This window comes from Staurois parvus, unplaced genomic scaffold, assembly GCF_062004578.1.
Source record: "Staurois parvus isolate SC_StPar_1 unplaced genomic scaffold, SC_StPar_1.0 ptg000605l, whole genome shotgun sequence".
In the NCBI taxonomy this organism is placed as follows: Eukaryota; Metazoa; Chordata; class Amphibia; order Anura; family Ranidae; genus Staurois; species Staurois parvus.
In genome coordinates this window covers 1,333,659-1,353,117 of record NW_028318401.1, presented here as the reverse complement: position 1 = coordinate 1,353,117, position 19,459 = coordinate 1,333,659, and the positions used below count along the sequence as shown (strand labels likewise).

Sequence of the window (19,459 nt, the reverse complement as noted above, 5' to 3'; positions counted from 1 at the left end):
GAGAGCTCTGCTATTTCTGACAGTTCTCTGACAGTTCCTTCACATGTACAGCGGTTGAAACATTGTATCTATTTGTTTCCATTTAGGATACAGATGTTTTTATTCGGAAACAGATACAATGTTTCAACCGCTTTAAATGTGAAAGTCAGAGAACTGTCAGAAATAGCGGAGCTCTCTGCAGATACACTTTTTGCTGTACTGGAATACTCCTTCTTTTCATTCTACTTCTTCTTTTCATTCTTCTCATTCTTCTTTTCTTCTTCATGAAAAGAAGAATGAGAAGAAGAATGAAAAGAAGAATGAGAAGAATGAAAAGAAGAATGAAAAGAAGAATGAGAAGAATGAAAAGAAGAATGAAAAGAAGAAGAAGAATGAAAAGAAGAATGAGAAGAAGAATGAAAAGAAGAATGAGAAGAAGAATGAGAAGAATGAAAAGAAGAATGAGAAGAAGAAGAAGAAGAATGAAAAGAAGAAGAAGAATGAAAAGAAGAAGAAGAATGAAAAGAAGAATGAAAAGAAGAAGAATCTTTTCATTCTCATTCTTCTTCTTCTCATTCTTCTTTTCATTCTTCTTTTCATTCTTCTTCTTTTCATTCTTCTTCTTCTTCTTTTCATTCTTCTTCTTTTCATTCTTCTTTTCATTCTTCTTCTTCTTTTCATTCTTCTTTTCATTCTTCTTCTTCTTTTCATTCTTCTTCTTCTTCTTCTTTTCATTCTTCTTTTCATTCTTCTCATTCTTCTTTTCATTCTTCTCATTCTTCTTTTCATTCTTCATGAAAAGAAGAATGAGAAGAAGAATGAAAAGAAGAAGAAGAATGAAAAGAAGAATGAGAAGAAGAATGAAAAGAAGAATGAAAAGAAGAAGAAGAAGAAGAAGAATGAAAAGAAGAAGAAGAATGAAAAGAAGAATGAGAAGAAGAATGAGAAGAATGAAAAGAAGAATGAGAAGAATGAAAAGAAGAATGAAAAGAAGAAGAAGAATGAAAAGAAGAAGAAGAATGAAAAGAAGAATGAAAAGAAGAATGAGAAGAATGAAAAGAAGAATGAGAAGAATGAAAAGAAGAATGAAAAGAAGAAGAAGAATGAAAAGAAGAATGAGAAGAAGAATGAGAAGAATGAAAAGAAGAAAAAGAAGAATGAAAAGAAGAAGAATGAAAAGAAGAATGAAAAGAAGAAGAAGATGAAGAATCTTTTCATTCTTCTCATTCTTCTTTTCATTCTTCTTTTCATTCTTCTTCTTTTCATTCTTCTTCTTTTCATTCTTCTCATTCTTCTTCTTCTTTTCATTCTTCTTCTCATTCTTCTTTTCATTCTTCTTCTCATTCTTCTTCTCATTCTTCTTCTCATTCTTCTTCTCATTCTTCTCATTCTTCTTTTCTTCTTCATGAAAAGAAGAATGAGAAGAAGAAGAAGAAGAATGAAAAGAAGAAGAAGAATGAAAAGAAGAATGAAAAGAAGAAGAATCTTTTCATTCTCATTCTTCTTCTTCTCATTCTTCTTTTCATTCTTCTTTTCATTCTTCTTCTTTTCATTCTTCTTTTCATTCTTCTTCTTCTTCTTTTCATTCTTCTTCTTCTTCTTTTCATTCTTCTTTTCATTCTTCTCATTCTTCTTTTCTTCTTCATGAAAAGAAGAATGAGAAGAAGAATGAGAAGAATGAAAAGAAGAAGAAGAATGAAAAGAAGAATGAAAAGAAGAAGAAGAAGAATGAAAAGAAGAAGAAGAAGAATGAAAAGAAGAATGAAAAGAAGAAGAAGAAGAATGAAAAGAAGAAGAAGAAGAATGAAAAGAAGAATGAAAAGAAGAAGAATGAAAAGAAGAATGAAAAGAAGAAGAAGAATGAAAAGGAGAATGAAAAGAAGAAGAAGAATCTTTTCATTCTTCTCATTCTTCTTTTCATTCTTCTTTTCATTCTTCTTCTTCTTCTTTTCATTCTTCTTTTCATTCTTCTTCTTCTTCTTTTCATTCTTCTTTTCATTCTTCTTCTTCTTCTTTTCATTCTTCTTTTCATTCTTCTTCTTCTTCTTTTCATTCTTCTTTTCATTCTTCTTCTTCTTCTTTTCATTCTTCTTTTCATTCTTCTTCTTCTTCTTTTCATTCTTCTCATTCTTCTTTTCATTCTTCTTTTCATTCTTCTTCTTTTCATTCTTCTTCTTTTCATTCTTCTTTTCATTCTTCTTCTTTTCATTCTTCTTTTCATTCTTCTTCTTTTCATTCTTCTTTTCATTCTTCTTTTCATTCTTCTTTTCATGAAGAAGAAAAGAAGAATGAGAAGAAGAATGAAAAGAAGAATGAAAAGAAGAATGAAAAGAAGAATGAAAAGAAGAATGAGAAGAAGAATGAGAAGAAGAATGAAAAGAAGAATGAGAAGAAGAATGAGAAGAAGAATGAGAAGAAGAATGAAAAGAAGAATGAGAAGAAGAATGAAAAGAAGAATGAAAAGAAGAATGAAAAGAAGAATGAAAAGAAGGAGAAGAATGAAAAGAAGAATGAAAAGAAGAAGAATGAAAAGAAGAAAGAAAAGAAGAAGAAGAAGAATCTTTTCATTCTTCTCATTCTTCTTTTCATTCTTCTTCTTCTTCTTTTCATTCTTCTTTTCATTCTTCTTCTTCTTCTTTTCATTCTTCTTTTCATTCTTCTTCTTCTTTTCATTCTTCTTCTTCTTTTCATTCTTCTTCTTCTTTTCATTCTTCTTCTTCTTCTTTTCATTCTTGTTTTCATTCTTCTCATTCTTCTTTTCATTCTTCTTCTCATTCTTCTTCTTCTTCTTTTCATTCTTCTTTTCATTCTTCTCATTATTCTTTTCTTCTTCATGGAAAGAAGAATGAGAAGAAGAATGAAAAGAAGAAGAAGAATGAAAAGAAGAATGAGAAGAAGAATGAAAAGAAGAATGAAAAGAAGAATGAAAAGAAGAATGAAAAGAAGAATGAGAAGAAGAAGAATGAAAAGAAGAATGAGAAGAAGATTGAAAAGAAGATTGAAAAGAAGAATGAGAAGAAGAATGAGAAGAAGAATGAGAAGAAGAATGAAAAGAAGAAGAAGAATGAAAAGAAGAATGAATGAAAAGAATGAAAAGAAGAAGAATGAAAAGAAGAATGAAAAGAAGAATGAGAAGAATGAAAAGAGGAATGAAAAGAAGAAGAAGAATGAAAAGAAGAATGAGAAGAAGAATGAAAAGAAGAATGAAAAGAAGAATGAGAAGAATGAAAAGAAGAATGAAAAGAAGAAGAATGAAAAGAAGAATGAGAAGAAGAATGAAAAGAAGAATGAGAAGAAGAATGAGAAGAATGAAAAGAAGAATGAAAAGAAGAATGAGAAGAATGAAAAGAAGAATGAGAAGAATGAAAAGAAGAATGAAAAGAAGAATGAAAAGAAGAAGAAGAAGAATGAAAAGAAGAAGAATGAAAAGAAGAAGAAGAATGAAAAGAAGAATGAAAAGAAGAAGAAGAATCTTTTCATTCTTCTCATTCTTCTTTTCATTCTTCTTCTTCTTCTTTTCATTCTTCTTCTTCTTCTTTTCATTCTTCTTCTTTTCATTCTTCTTTTCATTCTTCTTCTTCTTCTTTTCATTCTTCTTCTTCTTAGGAGGATGAGGATGAGGATGAAGAAGAAGAAGAAGAAGTAGGATGAAAATAAGAAGAATTCCAAGCCGGCAAAAAGTGTATCTGCAGAGCTCCGCTAAGTGTATCTGCAGAGCTCAGCGGTTGAAACATTGTATCTATTTGTTTCCATTTATGGAAACAAATAGATACAATGTTTCAACCACTGTAAATGTGAATGTCAGAGAACTGTCAGAAATAGAGGAGCTCTGCAGATACACTTTTTGCCGGTTTGGAATTCTTCTTATTTTCATCCTACTTCTTCTTCTTCATCCTCATCCTCAGAAGAAGAAGAAGAGGATGAGGATGAGGATGAAGAAGAAGAAGAAGGAGAAGAAGAAGTAGGATGAAAATAAGAAGAATTCCAAGCCGGCAAAAAGTGTATCTGCAGAGCTCCGCTAAGTGTATCTGCAGAGCTCCGCTAAGAAATAGCGGAGCTCTGCAGATACACTTTTTGCCGGCTTGGAATTCTCCTTCTTCTCATCCTTCTTCTTCTCATCCTTCTCCTTCTTCTCATCCTTCTCCTTCTTCTCATCCTTCTTCTTCTTCTCATCCTTCTTCTTCTTCTCATCCTTCTCCTTCTTCTCATCCTTCTCCTTCTTCTCATCCTTCTTCTTCTTCTCATCCTTCTCCTTCTTCTCATCCTTCTTCTTCTCATCCTTCTTCTCATCCTTCTCCTTCTTCTCATCCTTCTTCTCATCCTTCTCCTTCTTCTCATCCTTCTTCTCATCCTTCTCCTTCTTCTCATCCTTCTCCTTCTCCTTCTTCTCATCCTTCTCCTTCTTCTCATCCTTCTCCTTCTTCTCATCCTTCTCCTTCTCCTTCTCCTTCCTCATCTCCAAGGGCATTTAAATTAAAGGTACAGTGTTCTGCACTAATATAAAGTCTCTCTGAAGCCTAGAAACCCTTTTTATAAGTTAAATTCGTAGCGAATAAATTCGCATCGAATCAAATTTCTTCCTCAAATTCGGCGAATCAGCCGAATCGAATTTTTGAATAATTCGCTCATCTCTAGTCATATCACTATGTATTCCCAAATATCCTATTATTCCCATATAACATATCATATATAAACATATTACCTATTGGTGATGGACATTTCTTACATCATTTTACCTAAGGAATCCACAATGACCCAGATAGCAGTGTGCCCATTTGATGGACATTTCATCACCCATCGGAATTACTGGATATAAGGTATTATCCTGCCTTTGACTTGGTAACCGCCTGAACTGAGATCCAGAAATGGGAAGATATGGAGGTGAGAACCAACACTTCTGTCAAGGTGGTTGATTAAACAAGTTGTGTAATGGCTGAAAGAGTCCTTAGATCTGGTGAGGGAACTGGACGTGTCTGAAGGAGTCATTAGATCTTGTAGATTAGCTGGAAGGGATGCCACTTAGGTTCAATCTGTTGAATAGGTTGAATCTGTTTTCCATCTCTCCTCCATATAACACAAGACTTCAGTCGGTTTGCTCCTCTGACTGTAGTCCACAGCTAAGAGACATCTGAACATTCTCTGCAGACATGAGGGCAGTTTGTTCCATGATGCTGGAGGGTCATCACAATGATTGCTTTGCCAGGCAACAAATCTGCTGAATATTTTGTCTTTATCTGTGGCCACCTTCCAGGGAAATTTTCCTGTGATCAGGCAGTAGAGGAGCACTCCAAAACTCCATACATCCAGAGTGGAGTCTACAGCCAGTTCTTCCTGTCCAGTGAGCTCACACATCTCAGGGGCCCTGTAGGAGGTGCTGCCAGACTTAGATCTAATCACTGTTCCTTTCATACGAGTAAGGCCAAAGTCAGTGATTTTCACACAACGACACTCCTGGTCGAATACCAAAATATTTTTACATTTTATGTCCATGTGCACCAGTCCTTTCTCGGCAATAAATTCCAGAGCATTGGAAATCTGCATGGCACATCTCTTAACACTGACTTCTGGAAGTCCAACCTGGAATATAGAAAAAAAAGTTATTACCCTGAAATAGAATGATCCAGAAAATTGCTAAAATTCAGAATCAGCTGGAATCAGACTTACATTGCGTACAATTATAGAGGACAGGTCACCAACTGGTGCCGCCTCTAGGCCAAATACGAAGTGGTCTTGGGTCCTGAAGGCCAAGCCAAAACTTCTGATGATGTTGGGATGCGAAGAAAGGTAGGAGGACACACTGAACTCTATCAGAAATTGCCTTTTACTTGTTCTTTTCTTTTCCATGATCTTCAAAGCCATCTTCTGATCTGTAAATAGGACATGATTAGATTGATGTTAAGCACAGCATTTGTGTGCATTTATATTTAAATCATGTTATGGGTATGGAGAGATGTATAAAATTAAAACATCCTGTATAACTGGGCACTTACTTGTTTCTTTGTCCTCCACCAGCAGCACTGAACCATGTCCTCCACTTCCAAGTTCCTTTATGAGGTGGAATCTCTCCTGTAAGTCTATCTCCTGTAGACCTTGTGATGATGAGGAGACAAGTCCTTTCAGAAGGATCTTCACATCATGGGCAGCAGAAGCCATTTTGATCTGGAGAAGACAGAACAGTTTTTAGCCCTTATTCAAATAACACCTAAAACCCACCAAATAACATGTAAAATATCCTTCTCATAATACAACCAAACACACCACATAATAAAACATATACTAAAATATTGACTTAAAGTCTTCATTTTTACCAACTATATGTACAGGCTGGTAGGGAATGAGATGGAAAATGTGGTTGATAGAAAAAGTTTAAATTCAATTCTGATTTTCATAAACACATACAACTGAGGGCCGATATAAAACTACAACATTACTATATACAGCTCAGTTATATTTGTGTATTGATTGACAAGTGTCATTCTATAATAGTGAGGAAGTAACAAAACATTCCTTATAATAGTACAAATATAATGACTTACCTTAGGAATTGCTGAGATCACTCTTCAATGTATCCTGCAAAGTGTTCCTCTGTTATCAGGCTCCACTGATTTCCAGGTGAGATCTTCAGCTATTCTACAATGTCACCCTAGATCTGGTGTTGGAGAGGAACGAAAGAGGGAAGAGAAGGTCACCTTTAAATGGGAGTTTAAATGAGGGGGGGGGGGGGTGTAAAGTTGAAGCATTCTGATTGGCTGCCTAAGAATTTACATAGGTTGTAAAAGTAAGCCAACATTGTTTTTGCCAATTTGCATTTGAACTGATCACTTGTAGACTGTAATCAGAATGTGAGAATGAATACAAAGAAACAAGGAAGACTTGAGGTTCAGGAGTATCAGCGTTTGCTGGGCTATAGATGATCACTTTATATACAGTATTCCATTCTACTGGAATATGAAATGACATTTTTCATTTTGCTGCGGAGCTCCTGGTGAGAAGGTTCGGTGTGTGAAGGTGTACTCAGGTTCTGTGACTTTCCGGCCACAGCAAAATCCTAGAAGGTGGAAAAGACATAAGCAGGAATCTTCTGGTATCGGATTTTTAGATATATTGTTAGTTTAGGATAACTACAAAGTGAATGGTAACATTTATCAAAGAAAAGGATCTTTAGTAAGTTTAACCGCTTCCCGACCGTCCTATAGTAGAAATACTGCTACAGGGCGGCACGTGCGTAAAATCAAATACCACCGAAAGAAAGCTCAATTCATGGGGAAAAAAGGACGTAAATTTTATTTGGGTGCAGTGTTGCATGACCGCGCCATTGTCAGTTAAAGTAATCAAATCAAAGGGTTAACTGTGTGCTGAGAGTGTTTTACTATGGGGCTGTGTGTGTGCGTCACTGTAATCACACGAGCTGACAGGAAAGAGAACTGTTAGTAAACAAAACAGTTCTCCTCCCCGGCAGAGATCCTCAGTAATCATTGGGTGCCAGCGAGTAATCACCGGCCAGGACCTGGTGATTGACAGTCGCGGCCCCTACCTGGAAATGCAAAATCGTGTGTATAGGTGTGTATGTATGTATGTATGTATGTATATGTATGTATATATATATATATATATATATATATATATATATATATATATAGTGTGTGATTATGTGCACCCATGCCGCCCTGCAGCAGTAATTCGTCTATAGGGCGGTCACGAAGCGGTTAAACTGGGTGTTTAATTTCTTCCCTCTGTAAAATACGTAACATGAGACCCATCCAATGATTTTTATTATGTGGCCCTGCTCAGAATGTGCAATAAACAGCTCTTGCTGGGGCCCGCGTTTACGGCAAATTGCAGTCCATGCCCTTATTTCCTTTACTCATTTCGGCTTCATCCATAGGAATGATTTGGGTCGTGCCGATAAGTTTACATACCCCTGACAGAATTTGTTAGATACAGACCATTTATAAGGAATGCATTCATGATCAGGCCAAAAACACCACCAATGTAGTTCACAGAAACCACTTCCTATCCTTGAAGACACCCCAGGAACAAAACACAATCCCTGTGTCTATGGAACAAGTTCCTTCTGTTCGGCCCCCAACCACCATACACTAACTCGGGGACAAGGTCAGCCAACCACAGACACATACTGATCCATAGATACCCGGTCACTACAAGCTGACCAAACCAAATGAGGACACCTAGAGTCATGACTGCTGTATACGCCTCCACATCTACACTAATATTCCTTTCGGTCAGCAGTTTCTTCCATAACCACTGGAAAAGGATCATTTAGATCTGTATCCTTCTCTTCCCAATACTCCTCACATCCCTCACCCCTCCCTACATCATAGGCACAGATAGAAGCAGATGTAACAATATGTCCCAACCTCTCGGCTATGGCAGCCTGACCATTGAAAATTGAAATGGTTTGCATTGTGCATAATCTGTAATGTTTCCCTTTTCGCCCGGGGTTGGTCTGGGACCACTTTGTGTAAACCTATGATGTTTGCTCAGTCTTCGCTTTTGCTATCAATTCCTTGTTTTGTGTCACCTTCAGATTTGTAATTCTTAAATTTTAAGACTTTCCTCCTGGGAGGCCTTAACAATAATAATACTTTAACAATACCAGGTAAAAACCCTTTACATTTACTCTTTTGTTTTCATTCTCCGATGCCCTAATATTTTGTTAATACATTTTCCTGAAACCACGGGTTTCAGGAAAGAAAATTGCTTGATTCCCATATTAACACAATCAGTGTTGATGGGAGAATCCCTTCCATGGAGCTATTGTGTTCTCTCGGTGGGGATAGGGGGTGGGGAAGTCATCCCCACTGGGAGAACACAGTGATTTCTGCTAGTGGCTATATTAGCCTCTAGCAATGATCACATGGAAAACCCGACAGGTTGGTTCTACACAATTTTTACCAATCAATCAACTTAGGTACATTCAGCCTGCCTATACATAGGTTAAATCTTGGCCTTGAACCATCCAAGATTCGAACCTTCTATGGCCGGCTTTAGTTACAAAGCTTTCCATACTAGATATGGCAGCTGTTTCCAGCAGATGGTGCCCACAGTTTCCAAGTAATTACCTTAAAACATTTCAAAACTCCACTAACAAGTTGAGAAAATGCAAGAAAATAAGTGATAGAAAACTAAATGACACAATGACAAGCCATTAGTCTGAGACTACAATATTCAGTACACCCAAGGTGTTGGAGCACAGAAATTTACCATAACAACAAGATCTACCCTGAATGGTTTCAGCCGACACCCAACAGACAATACACAGAGGAGGAACTGAAGGCAATGGGGATGGGATTTGGTAATTACAGTAAACAAACAATAATAGAGGTGAACACCCAGACACTCAGCAGAAACAATTGACAATGACAATGGCTACCATTTCCCCCAACAACAATGTTTTGTAGTGTATACCAGAAGAACCCTAAAATACTCCATACTCTGGTCCACTGACCACACACAGCTTTATACACTAGAAAGTTTTTACAATGCACAGAGAAAAAAATAAAACTATAATTTATCTGCAACATCTGTATTCACTTTATTCATTTTCTACAAAGTTCCACTTTTCCAAAAATGAGGATGCTAAAATGTGTGCATTACCAAACATCCTCCCTGCTACATTTAGCTTTAATTTCATACAAATACAATCCATTTCAATAAAACAAATCACAATAAACTAAAACAAGTTTTTTAAAAATAAAAATCTGTCAATTCATGATTTTTTTTACCTTAATAATAAAATAAACCCAAAAAAATAAAATCAAACAAGCAAAAAAAAACATTTCCTCTTCAGTATACTATTATCCCTATTAAATTGACCGGCTTCAGTTGGTTCTTCCAATATCCTTTTCCTGAATATGGCAATCCAGCAATCTAGTAATATAGAAGTTAATTATCAAGCATGTTCTACTATCCAACCTAATGCAGAGTAGCTGGTTATTTCCTGCATTTCCTCCACATTTGGTCTATGATTCCCTATGCCTTGCTCAATAAAGTACTGGAAGTATGGGACACACTGGTGAGGCCACCTCCTTACCTTTACTATGGCACCCCAAAAACACTTCATTACCTTTAGGAGAGAAGAAAATCTGGATTTTACCAACATCAGGGGGTTTATTAACCTTTTCAGTTAAAATAAATTAGCTCCCAATGTGATCTGGACTTGTCACAATGGAGTACTCTCTACTTTCGGTTTGGTGACTTCAAAGTGAACATTTAAAGTAAAGTAGATTGTGGAGACAAAATACAACAAATACAAACCAAACATGACAATAAAGACATACATTTCACCATCTCAGGGAAAGTTCCTTCATCCCCCCAATGAACATATATGTGTATGAGCGCAGTGCTGAGTCTGAGCAGTTCCACATTACTAAAAATGACTAGTGATGAAGCCCCATAGCAGAAAAATGTATTTTGGCCCTCAAACTTTATATGTAAATCCTCTGCTTGTAAAAGATTAGTATATATCGTAAGAATCTGCAGAAGATTTTTGAAGCTTTTAGTGATGGAACATCTTTGTTAAAACCTTTAAAGAATAACTGTAATTTCAGGGTCCAATCACAGCTCAGCATTCCAGCCTTTGTCAGTTCATATATATTGCCCACTTTATAGTCTCAGGTGGGTGGAGTTCTCTGTTGATTTTAGATTGTGTATTTATGATTTATATATGGATGCATGTTTATATTTCATTTATTTAGACAGATATTTTATACATAAACTTTCCATGGTTAAATTGGGTCAATGTCATTGTGTTTAGAATGTTGGGCATACAGTGACTTGTTAAAATGCTCCAATAGCTGGCTAGAAAACTTAGTTTCAGGCTAAGGTTTCCGCCCTCAACACAACAGAACAGAATACACAAACCCCATTCATATGGATTACACCCTACTGGAGCCCATTCCAAAGTCTCAGCCTGAGATCATCAAGTCCCCCACCAGCTGCATAATGTCGTAACTTCTACTATTCTGCAGTTACTCCTCCTGTGCATAGGGTGGTGCTCTTATGTATCTCCACTTCTGGTTTATGAAATATTATGTAAATGTGTTTTAACTATTACTATTACTACTACTACTTACTACTTCTTACAACTAGTAGTACTAATACATATCTGGAAAACCTTTTTTCTATGATGTTCCGATTTCAGATTCGGATTTGTTTTTTTGTAATTTGTTTTACTGCTGATTAACTTTATATAGAACTAAAAGCTTATTTTGCAAAACCCTCCGTTGCTATGACAATGTTCTAAGGTTCAGATTTAAAAACATTTTTCACTGTTTGTTTATAAAAAAAATAACCTCTTCTAGCTTACCAGGAGAAATGCCTCACAGATGTGATTGGCAGAGACAGGACAGGACAGGATTTGCCCATACTGCACCCTTGAGATGTTTGATGATTTGGGCTAAACGTCCTGTTTTATATACATCTATATCTAACAGAAAGCACACCTACGCTGAATATTATCTAATGCATTTAATATATTTTGAATGTGCTGTTGTATTTATTATACCCTTCTATTTATTTCTCTTTTTTAATGTTTTCCCCTATTTTTTTTAATTTGTGCATATGTGATATTTTGCATTTTTTGTAAATTTATGTTGAGCGATTTAATAAAAATATATTATTGAAAGAATATTAAGACATTTTATACATTATCTCTATAAAGCTTAGCATCTAGAAACTGTTTCCTTGGTTAATTAAATCATTTAAAATTAGTTTCAGGGTATTTTTCCCGCCCTCATCACACTGGCACAGCATAAACAATCCCCATTCATATGGACCTACCTGCTCCACCCTTCAGGAGCCCATTCCAAAGTCACCAATCATATGTTAATGAGCAGCTCCTCTGTGTTGGCCAATCAGAATCTCATTTAACAAATTCCTTTTTCTCCTCACATATATACCAGACCTCCAGTTCTTACTTTCAGTGACTCTCATTTTGCTTGTAGCAAAAGTGATTCATTTCCTCCATTGACTGCTTCCCGCCAGAATTGCTTTTCAGAAGACCGCATAGATTTCCTCCGTGAAGACCGACTTGGAGACCATCTATACCTTCATTTTCCAAAGTAAGTCATAGAACTTCATCGTTTTATAATCCTCAGTTTTATCCTTTTCTAGGGTTTTTCTACTATTAGAAGATGTACTTAGCAGAAAGTTAGATAGTAAAACATTCAGATGTTCATTCTTCTTGTACCCTTGAAATAAAATGAAACAATTCCATCCTCGGTTGTGTGATAGATGGTAGATTAGCAGTTGCATGTTAAATACAATTCAGAATCAAAAGTTTCACATTTTGCATTCCTGTAATTTTGCCATTCCAGTCTGTCTTTTTCATACATGGAAGTGTTTTCCTAATTCTCTCTTTCATCATATTTTACAATGACAACCTAACAATACAGATTTCTTAGCAGAAAGTTAAATAGAAAAAAAAACAGTTTTTAATTCTCCCAAAATATAAATTATTTTTTCTTTCTCACTTTCCTGTTATTGACTTACAAAAGGGATTAAATCATTGTCTTTTGTTTAGAGATCCATAGATTGATGGAATATCCACATTAACTTGCAATATGTTGTTTTTACAATCTACCCAACCTCATGCATTACATTCAGATGTTCTTTCTTCATGTTCCCTTGAAATAAAATGAAACAATTCCATCCTCGGTTGTCTGGTAGGTTGTAGATTAGCAGTTGCATGCTAAACAATTCAGTACCAAAACATGATTTCATTTATTGCTAGCTGGAAATATTTTTTTCTTTCATTAAGCTCTGACATTGCTCTGTATTACTAGCAGTGCATGCAGAGAATGAGGAAAGTGAGGCTTCCCACCTGTTAGCTAGGTGTCTCATCACACAGCGGAAGAATAAATGTGTTACATCACCTCTGCATTCACCTCCAAACATGGGGTCACTTTCACACCTGCAAATATTGGAGTATTTCCATCTTTTGTCTAACCCCTGTATATTCCCTATAAATGAGACAAACTCAACTGATGATAAAAGAATAAAAAATAGAAGATGATTAATCTCTGATTCTCTGACCACATATACACAGCTATATACCCTAGAACATTCTAGCCAAAAAATCTCATCAACCTGTCACATCACATGCCAGGAAAATTAAGAAAAAAAATAAGTTGTGCTTGCACATAATTGGATGATGGAAGTCAGCAGAGCTCCTCCCTTATTTACTCTAACAGATTCTATGATATCTAACAGAAAGCACTCCTACGCTGAATATTATCTAATGTATTTCATATATTTTGAATGTGTTGTAGTATTTATTATACCCTTTTTCTTTTCTTTTCGTATTTTTTATCTTTAAATTTGTATATATGTGATATTTAGCATTTTTGTAAATTTATGCTGAACAATTTAATAAGATATTATAAAGAAAAAAGAATATTAAGACATTTTATACATTATCTCTATAAATCTTAGCATCTAGAAACGGTTTCCTTGGTTAATTAAATCATTTAAAATTAGTTTCAGGGTAATTTTCCCGCCCTCATCACACTGGCACAGCATAAACAATCCCCATTCATATGGACCTACCTGCTCCACCCTTCAGGAGCCCATTCCAAAGTCACCAATCATATGTTAATGAGCAGCTCCTCTCTGTTGGCCAATCAGAATCTCCCATCAATTAACAAATTCCATTTTCTCCTCACATATATACCAGACCTCCACTCCTTACTTTCAGTGACTCTCATTTTTCTTGTAGCAAAAAGTGATTTATATTCTACATTGCTTCCCGCCAGAATTGCTTTTCAGAAGACCGCATAGATTTCCTCCGTGAAGACCAACTTGGAGACCATCTATACCTTCATTTTCCAAAGTAAGTCATATAGAACTTCATAGTTTTATAATCCTCAGTTTTATCCTTTTCTAGGGTTTTTCTCTACAATTAAGAGATGTACTTAGCAGAAATGTAAATAGTATAAATGTAGAATGTTCTCTATTTTTTCACTAACCTGTTATTTATTGTCAGACAAATAGGCCTTTTATTTTAGAGATTGATATATTGATTAAATATTCACATGATATTGTGATCATTTATTTTTTAAAATATATTCATCATTAAGCTTTACAATCAGATATTCATTCTTCATGTACACTTGAAATAGTTAAAAAAAACAATGACGCCTCAGGTTGTCTGTTAGATGGTAGATTAGCAGTTGCTTGTTAAACGCAATTCAAAATCAAGTTTTTTTTACTGAGTTCAAAATTTTTCCATTCCTGTAATTTTGCCATTTTTGTAATTTTGCCATTTTTGTAATTTTGCCATTCCTGTAATTTTGCCATTCCTGTCTGACTTTTTCATACATACAAGTGTTTTCCTAATTTTCTTTGTCATCATATTTTACAATGACAACCTAACAATACAGATTTCTTAGCAGAAGGTTAAATTGCCCTACAAAAGGGATTCAATGATTGTCTTTGGTTAGAGATCCATAGATTGATGGAATATCCACATTATCCTGCAATATGTAATTTCTACAATCTACCCAACCTCATGCATTACATTCAGATGTTCTTTCTTCATGTATCCTTGAAATAAAATGAAACCGTTCCATCCTAGGTTGTCTGGTAGGTTGTAGATTAGTAATTGCATGCTAAACAATTCAGTACCAAAAGATTTTTTATTTCCCCAAATTTCATATGTTGCCATTCCTGTCTGTCTTTTTGTACACGCCATTGTTTTCCTATATTTCTCTTTCATCATATTTTACAATGACAACCCAGCAATACAAATGTCGTAGCAAAAAGATTAAATAAATAAAAAATGTTTAATGTTCCCAGAATTTAGAAGATTTTATCTTTATTTCACTTGCCTGTTATTACCCTACAAGAAGGATTAAATGATTGCCTTTTGTTGAGCGATCCATAGATTGATGGAATATCTGCAATATGTTGTTTTTACAATCTACCCAACCTCATGCATTACATTCCGATGTTTTTTCTTCATCTTCCCTTGAAATAAAATGAAACCGTTCCATCCGAGGTTGTCTGAGAGATTGTAGATTAGTAGTTGTGTGTTAAACAACAATTCACCATCAAAAGTTTTTTCACCATTCCTGTCTGTCTTTTTGTACATGAAACTTTGTTTCCCCCCTAATTTTCTTTGCTTTTCCAAATTTTCCAATAAGAACCTGTTTTAGCAGTAAGTTAAATAGACAAACGTTTTATGTTCCCTCAATTAGATTTTTTACCTTTTATCTAAATTGCCTGTTATTGCCCTACAAGTATGAATAAATTATTTTCTTTTGTTTAGAGGTCTGTGTATTGATTGAATATTTTTTTAGAATATAAAACTAACCTCATACATACATTGAGATTTTCCTTTCTTCATGTATCCTAGAAGTAAAATTATACAGGTCTTCTTAGGTCATCCTAGATTGTCTGTTAGGTAATTTTCAGTTTGGTTTGAAAGTACAATCCAGCAAAAAAATGGGTTTTTTTATAATAATCGGGTTCCAAATTCCACTATTCCCATTTGTCATATTTAGTACATGTGAGGTTCTATGTTCTCTTCCACTATATTGTTACAATGACAAGCTTACATAACATTGACTAGAATGTTGGCAACTCTGACCAGCAACTCAATACAATGGCTGTAGCTAGAGGCCAACTCCAGCCAATCCCATTTATTTGCCTGATTTATGAATGAGTTATAACTTCTGTCAGGTTTTTATTACCACCTGGGTCCTTATTGGGAAGATCCACTAGTGACCCAATACTGGGACACACATGGCAATAAACACCTGACGAAGATATCAGTCTGAGTCCTCTAACTATCTTGTCCTATGACATGTATAATGCAAAACCTGCCTTTTTATCTTTCTGTTTCTATCCATGGCTTGCTAGTCTGGCTAGAATATTCTGTGGTAGATTTTTTTTTTCCCCAAACCAGGGTGCTGAGTTCTTCAGCAGTGACTTGGGAAAATTGCCCCAAATTCCCCAATGACAGTAAATGGATCAGTCCTGCCTTTTTGTTACACAAACCACAAATTTGTATTGTGCAGCATTACAACCTTGGGTTCTGTGGGGTCCAGCCGCTGACATCCTAACAACGGATGATGTAATTGGTTGAAAAGGAGGACATCAGTCAACTGAATCCTTGTTTTCCCCTCTCCATCAGCACTGGGGTCACTTTAGCTGAGTGAGGGAGAATGTTGGGACATGTTGGTAGCAATGTGCAAAGGTGCAATAGCTATGAAAAAACAAACCACTTCTAATGTTGGGGGTCCTACTTGTGTGGATGTTGCTGCGTTACGTAAAACTATTTGTTTAGTTCTTACATTTTAGCATGGGGTGCCTCAAGATTGTGTGGAATTTTAAAGGGCACGTTGGCTAAGAAAAGGTTGAGAAACACTGTTCTATGGTGTATGCATAGCAAGACCAGTATAGGTCCATGATGAGGGACCCCTTGTATTTCCCTGTTACTATATCATGCTAGAATGCAGTTTTTCATTGTCCAGTTATACCTGACTCTGGAATATTTCCTATTGTGAATTGATATTGGTCACCTTTGGAAATAGCCACCAAACCTTCTTTCTGTTTATGTACCTGTTATTAATCTTTAATAAAAATATCATGGGACAAAAAAAATTTACAAAACCTAATAAAAAAGTTTTCATTCTTCCCCCACTTGTGTTCTCCTAAAGGAGGTTTTGCTGACCACACACATGAAGTGAGGGAAGATCGGACGTCAGAAATGGCAAAAAAAGTTAAAAGATGTTCTAACCCTTTTCAGTTTTTGTCCAAATTCTTTGGTTGGATTTGAGCTTGAAGTCTCAGGAAGTCACATATCTTTAGTAAATAATTTTACTGTATTACAGCAAAGTAAAACCAGGGACTTCCTAGGATGGCACCTAAGGACAGAAAGTCAACACCCAGCTATAAAAGATATTTTCATAAATGTTAGTCATATCATGCAAAAGTTTAAAAGATTCACACATGATGTTCAATACAAAAACTTTTGTATGATGTGACTAATACATTTGGAATTTGTATCCCTATGTTTTGAATTGATATCCCTGGCTGCCATCCTAGGAAGTCCCCGCTTGTTACCTTGTTGTAGACATTTGTTGGTTTGGAATGATGACACTCTCGGTCCTTTGCCCAGTGCCATTCTACATCACTCCTTTCTCTCTTTGGAATCTATAAAATAATTGGACTTCTTACATATAACTTGTATGTATCAGAGTAAGGGTTCGTGTCCATAGAATCAGTTTGATGTCCATTTGAGACCCTTTTAAAATAATTTATAATACTGTATACTGACAGGTGAATTTGATCGGCTTCAAGTGGGTTTTGCATTACCATAGACTTATATAGGAAAACAATATCCACTTGCTGTGAATAAAAGCTCATCAACATAAGCCCAACATGTATTTAATAAGAATTGTAAGCTTATATCAGCTTTAAAATGTAAAATAACTGTCTTTAGTTACAATACTACCCCTCCCCCCACCTCTAATGAAGGTGACAATTAATAACAGTAACTGGGTGATTTCCAGAGAGATGATTAATGCCGCTTACTAATGATTAGTGCCAAATGAAACTCATTTGTATTTTTTGATGTTGTGATTCCAGAAAGGCTTCTAGCATTGTAGAAGTAACCAAGAACACTGCAAGGAAACTTCTTGAGCTCATCGCCGAAACCTCAGAAAACCTGACGATGATGGAAGTCACAGACCACTTCCACCCCATCAAAGAGCTCGGGACAGGATCGTACGGAAAGGTTCTCTTGGCCAAACATCGGGGTTCAGGTAAATTTGTAGCCTAATTCATGTAAAGAGAATGATTTACAGAATCAGTTGTGCTTCTGAGTGCTTTTGAGCAGCATTTTTAAGTTTCTAAGTTTTCCAAGCCCCCCTTGCTTCCAGTTTTTGAGTGATGGTTATGGATCTTAATAAGTCAGAGCTTTTAGATTTACATAAACTTTTAACTAACTTTAGCAGGTTTTTAGCAAGCTTCATCATTTCTCTAATGTTGGGTTTATGATACTCATTGTCTTTTTATGAGTTTTTTAACAGATGAGTTGGTGGCTATGAAACTGATGAGTAAAGAGAAAACTCCAATTGACAACTTCCTAGTGGAATACGGAATGTCTCTTAGTCTCAGCAGCCATCCAAATATCATCGAAACCCATGAAATCGCTTTCCAAACCAGCAACGACTATGTCTTCGTCCAGAAGGTGGCACCAGCTGGAAACCTTCATTCAATAGTAAAGCTAAATGTAAGTTTGTATCAAAAATGTATTGATCTTTATAAAGTCACAATTTCTAGTTTTAGTTGCTTTTGAAGCATTTCTGAGTTTTAAAGGTTCCTTTCCCAGGGCAGTGAGTTGGTAGGATGTATAGTTGGCATACGCTTGTTGTTTAAGGTATGTGTATCACTCAAGATATGAAGCAAGGTTTAAAATGGAGTAAGATGGGTTAAGATGGATCTTGCACCATTAATGGCACCATTTTGTATGCTGACAGGTTTCCTTTAATCATACTCCTTGTGTATTCAGCTAATGTATGTTTGTTTCCCTGTACACGAGGTAAGGTGGGTTCAATATGTTGGGTAACATTGTGTTATATTTGTGTCTAGTGACTAATTTTCTCTCTTTTTTCCCTACAGGTTGGTTTAAATGAAGATCTTGTAAAGGGTTTTGTTCCACAGGTAGCGAGTGCCTTAGACTTTATGCACAGCAGAGGAATGGTCCATCGGGACATTAAACTGGACAACATTTTGCTCATGGACATTGAATGTAAGGAAGTCAAATTAGCAGATTTTGGACTGACGAGGCTCCGGGGCACTCAAGCACCATGTATGGCCTGGTCCATCCCATATACTGCTCCGGAATTGTGCAGCTTAAAAGAAGGGGATCAATTGCTGCTGCACCCGAGCATTGACGTGTGGGCGTTTGGAGTCCTGTTGTACACAGCTATGACCGGCACATTTCCTTGGGAAGAAGCAGGGGGTCATGACCCCATGTACCGGGAGTTTGCTTGGTGGCAAACGAAGAAAGACCTAACCTTGGCACCAGGAAAGTGGCAACAATTCTCCATGGAAGCCAGGCAGATGTTCTGGGACTTGTTGGCCCTCAATGCCTCTGAGAGGTGTTCTGCTATGGACATTTTAAAATATGTCCACCTGCCATGGACAGCAAAAATGCCTCCAGAGAATCTAACCAGGAAAACAGTCATACATGTGATATAACAGAGTGCATGATGTCCATTGTGGAGCCTCATCAAGTGCTGCCTCATACAAGACTCATGTCCTAGGGGAAGGTAAGTCTAAATCTTAGGACTGCTGGCTTTTTCTGTAGCTGGTCACATGTTTGCTTATCTACTGTAATTGCTGATTTCAGAAATACTAACTCATAGCGTAGGAAAACTGTATATAATGAGCCACAGAAGCACAGATCTAATTGGACCACATGTCCACTTCTTTCCACCACAGTTCTCAA

The 19,459-nt window shown here is 35.9% G+C and overlaps 2 protein-coding genes across 2 annotated transcripts; one reads left to right on the top strand and one right to left on the bottom strand.

Annotated features, from left to right (window-relative positions):
• Nucleotides 1–5,004: 5,004 nt before the first annotated feature.
• On the bottom strand, nucleotides 5,005–6,132 carry LOC149449757 (serine/threonine-protein kinase SBK1-like). The gene is made up of 3 exons (XM_089692836.1): nucleotides 5,970–6,132; nucleotides 5,644–5,846; nucleotides 5,005–5,556 (listed from the first exon to the last, which is right to left on the bottom strand). Exons 1-3 carry the CDS (start codon nucleotides 6,130–6,132, stop codon nucleotides 5,005–5,007), a joined length of 918 nt encoding a protein of 305 aa, XP_089548962.1.
• Nucleotides 6,133–10,872: 4,740 nt separating this feature from the next.
• Nucleotides 10,873–19,209, top strand: LOC149449756 (serine/threonine-protein kinase SBK1-like). The gene is made up of 5 exons (XM_089692834.1): nucleotides 10,873–10,949; nucleotides 11,946–12,062; nucleotides 17,593–17,768; nucleotides 18,036–18,238; nucleotides 18,628–19,209. The coding sequence occupies exons 1-5, from the start codon at nucleotides 10,873–10,875 to the stop codon at nucleotides 19,207–19,209; spliced, it is 1,155 nt and encodes a 384-aa protein (XP_089548960.1).
• The last annotated feature ends 250 nt before the right edge of the window (nucleotides 19,210–19,459 follow it).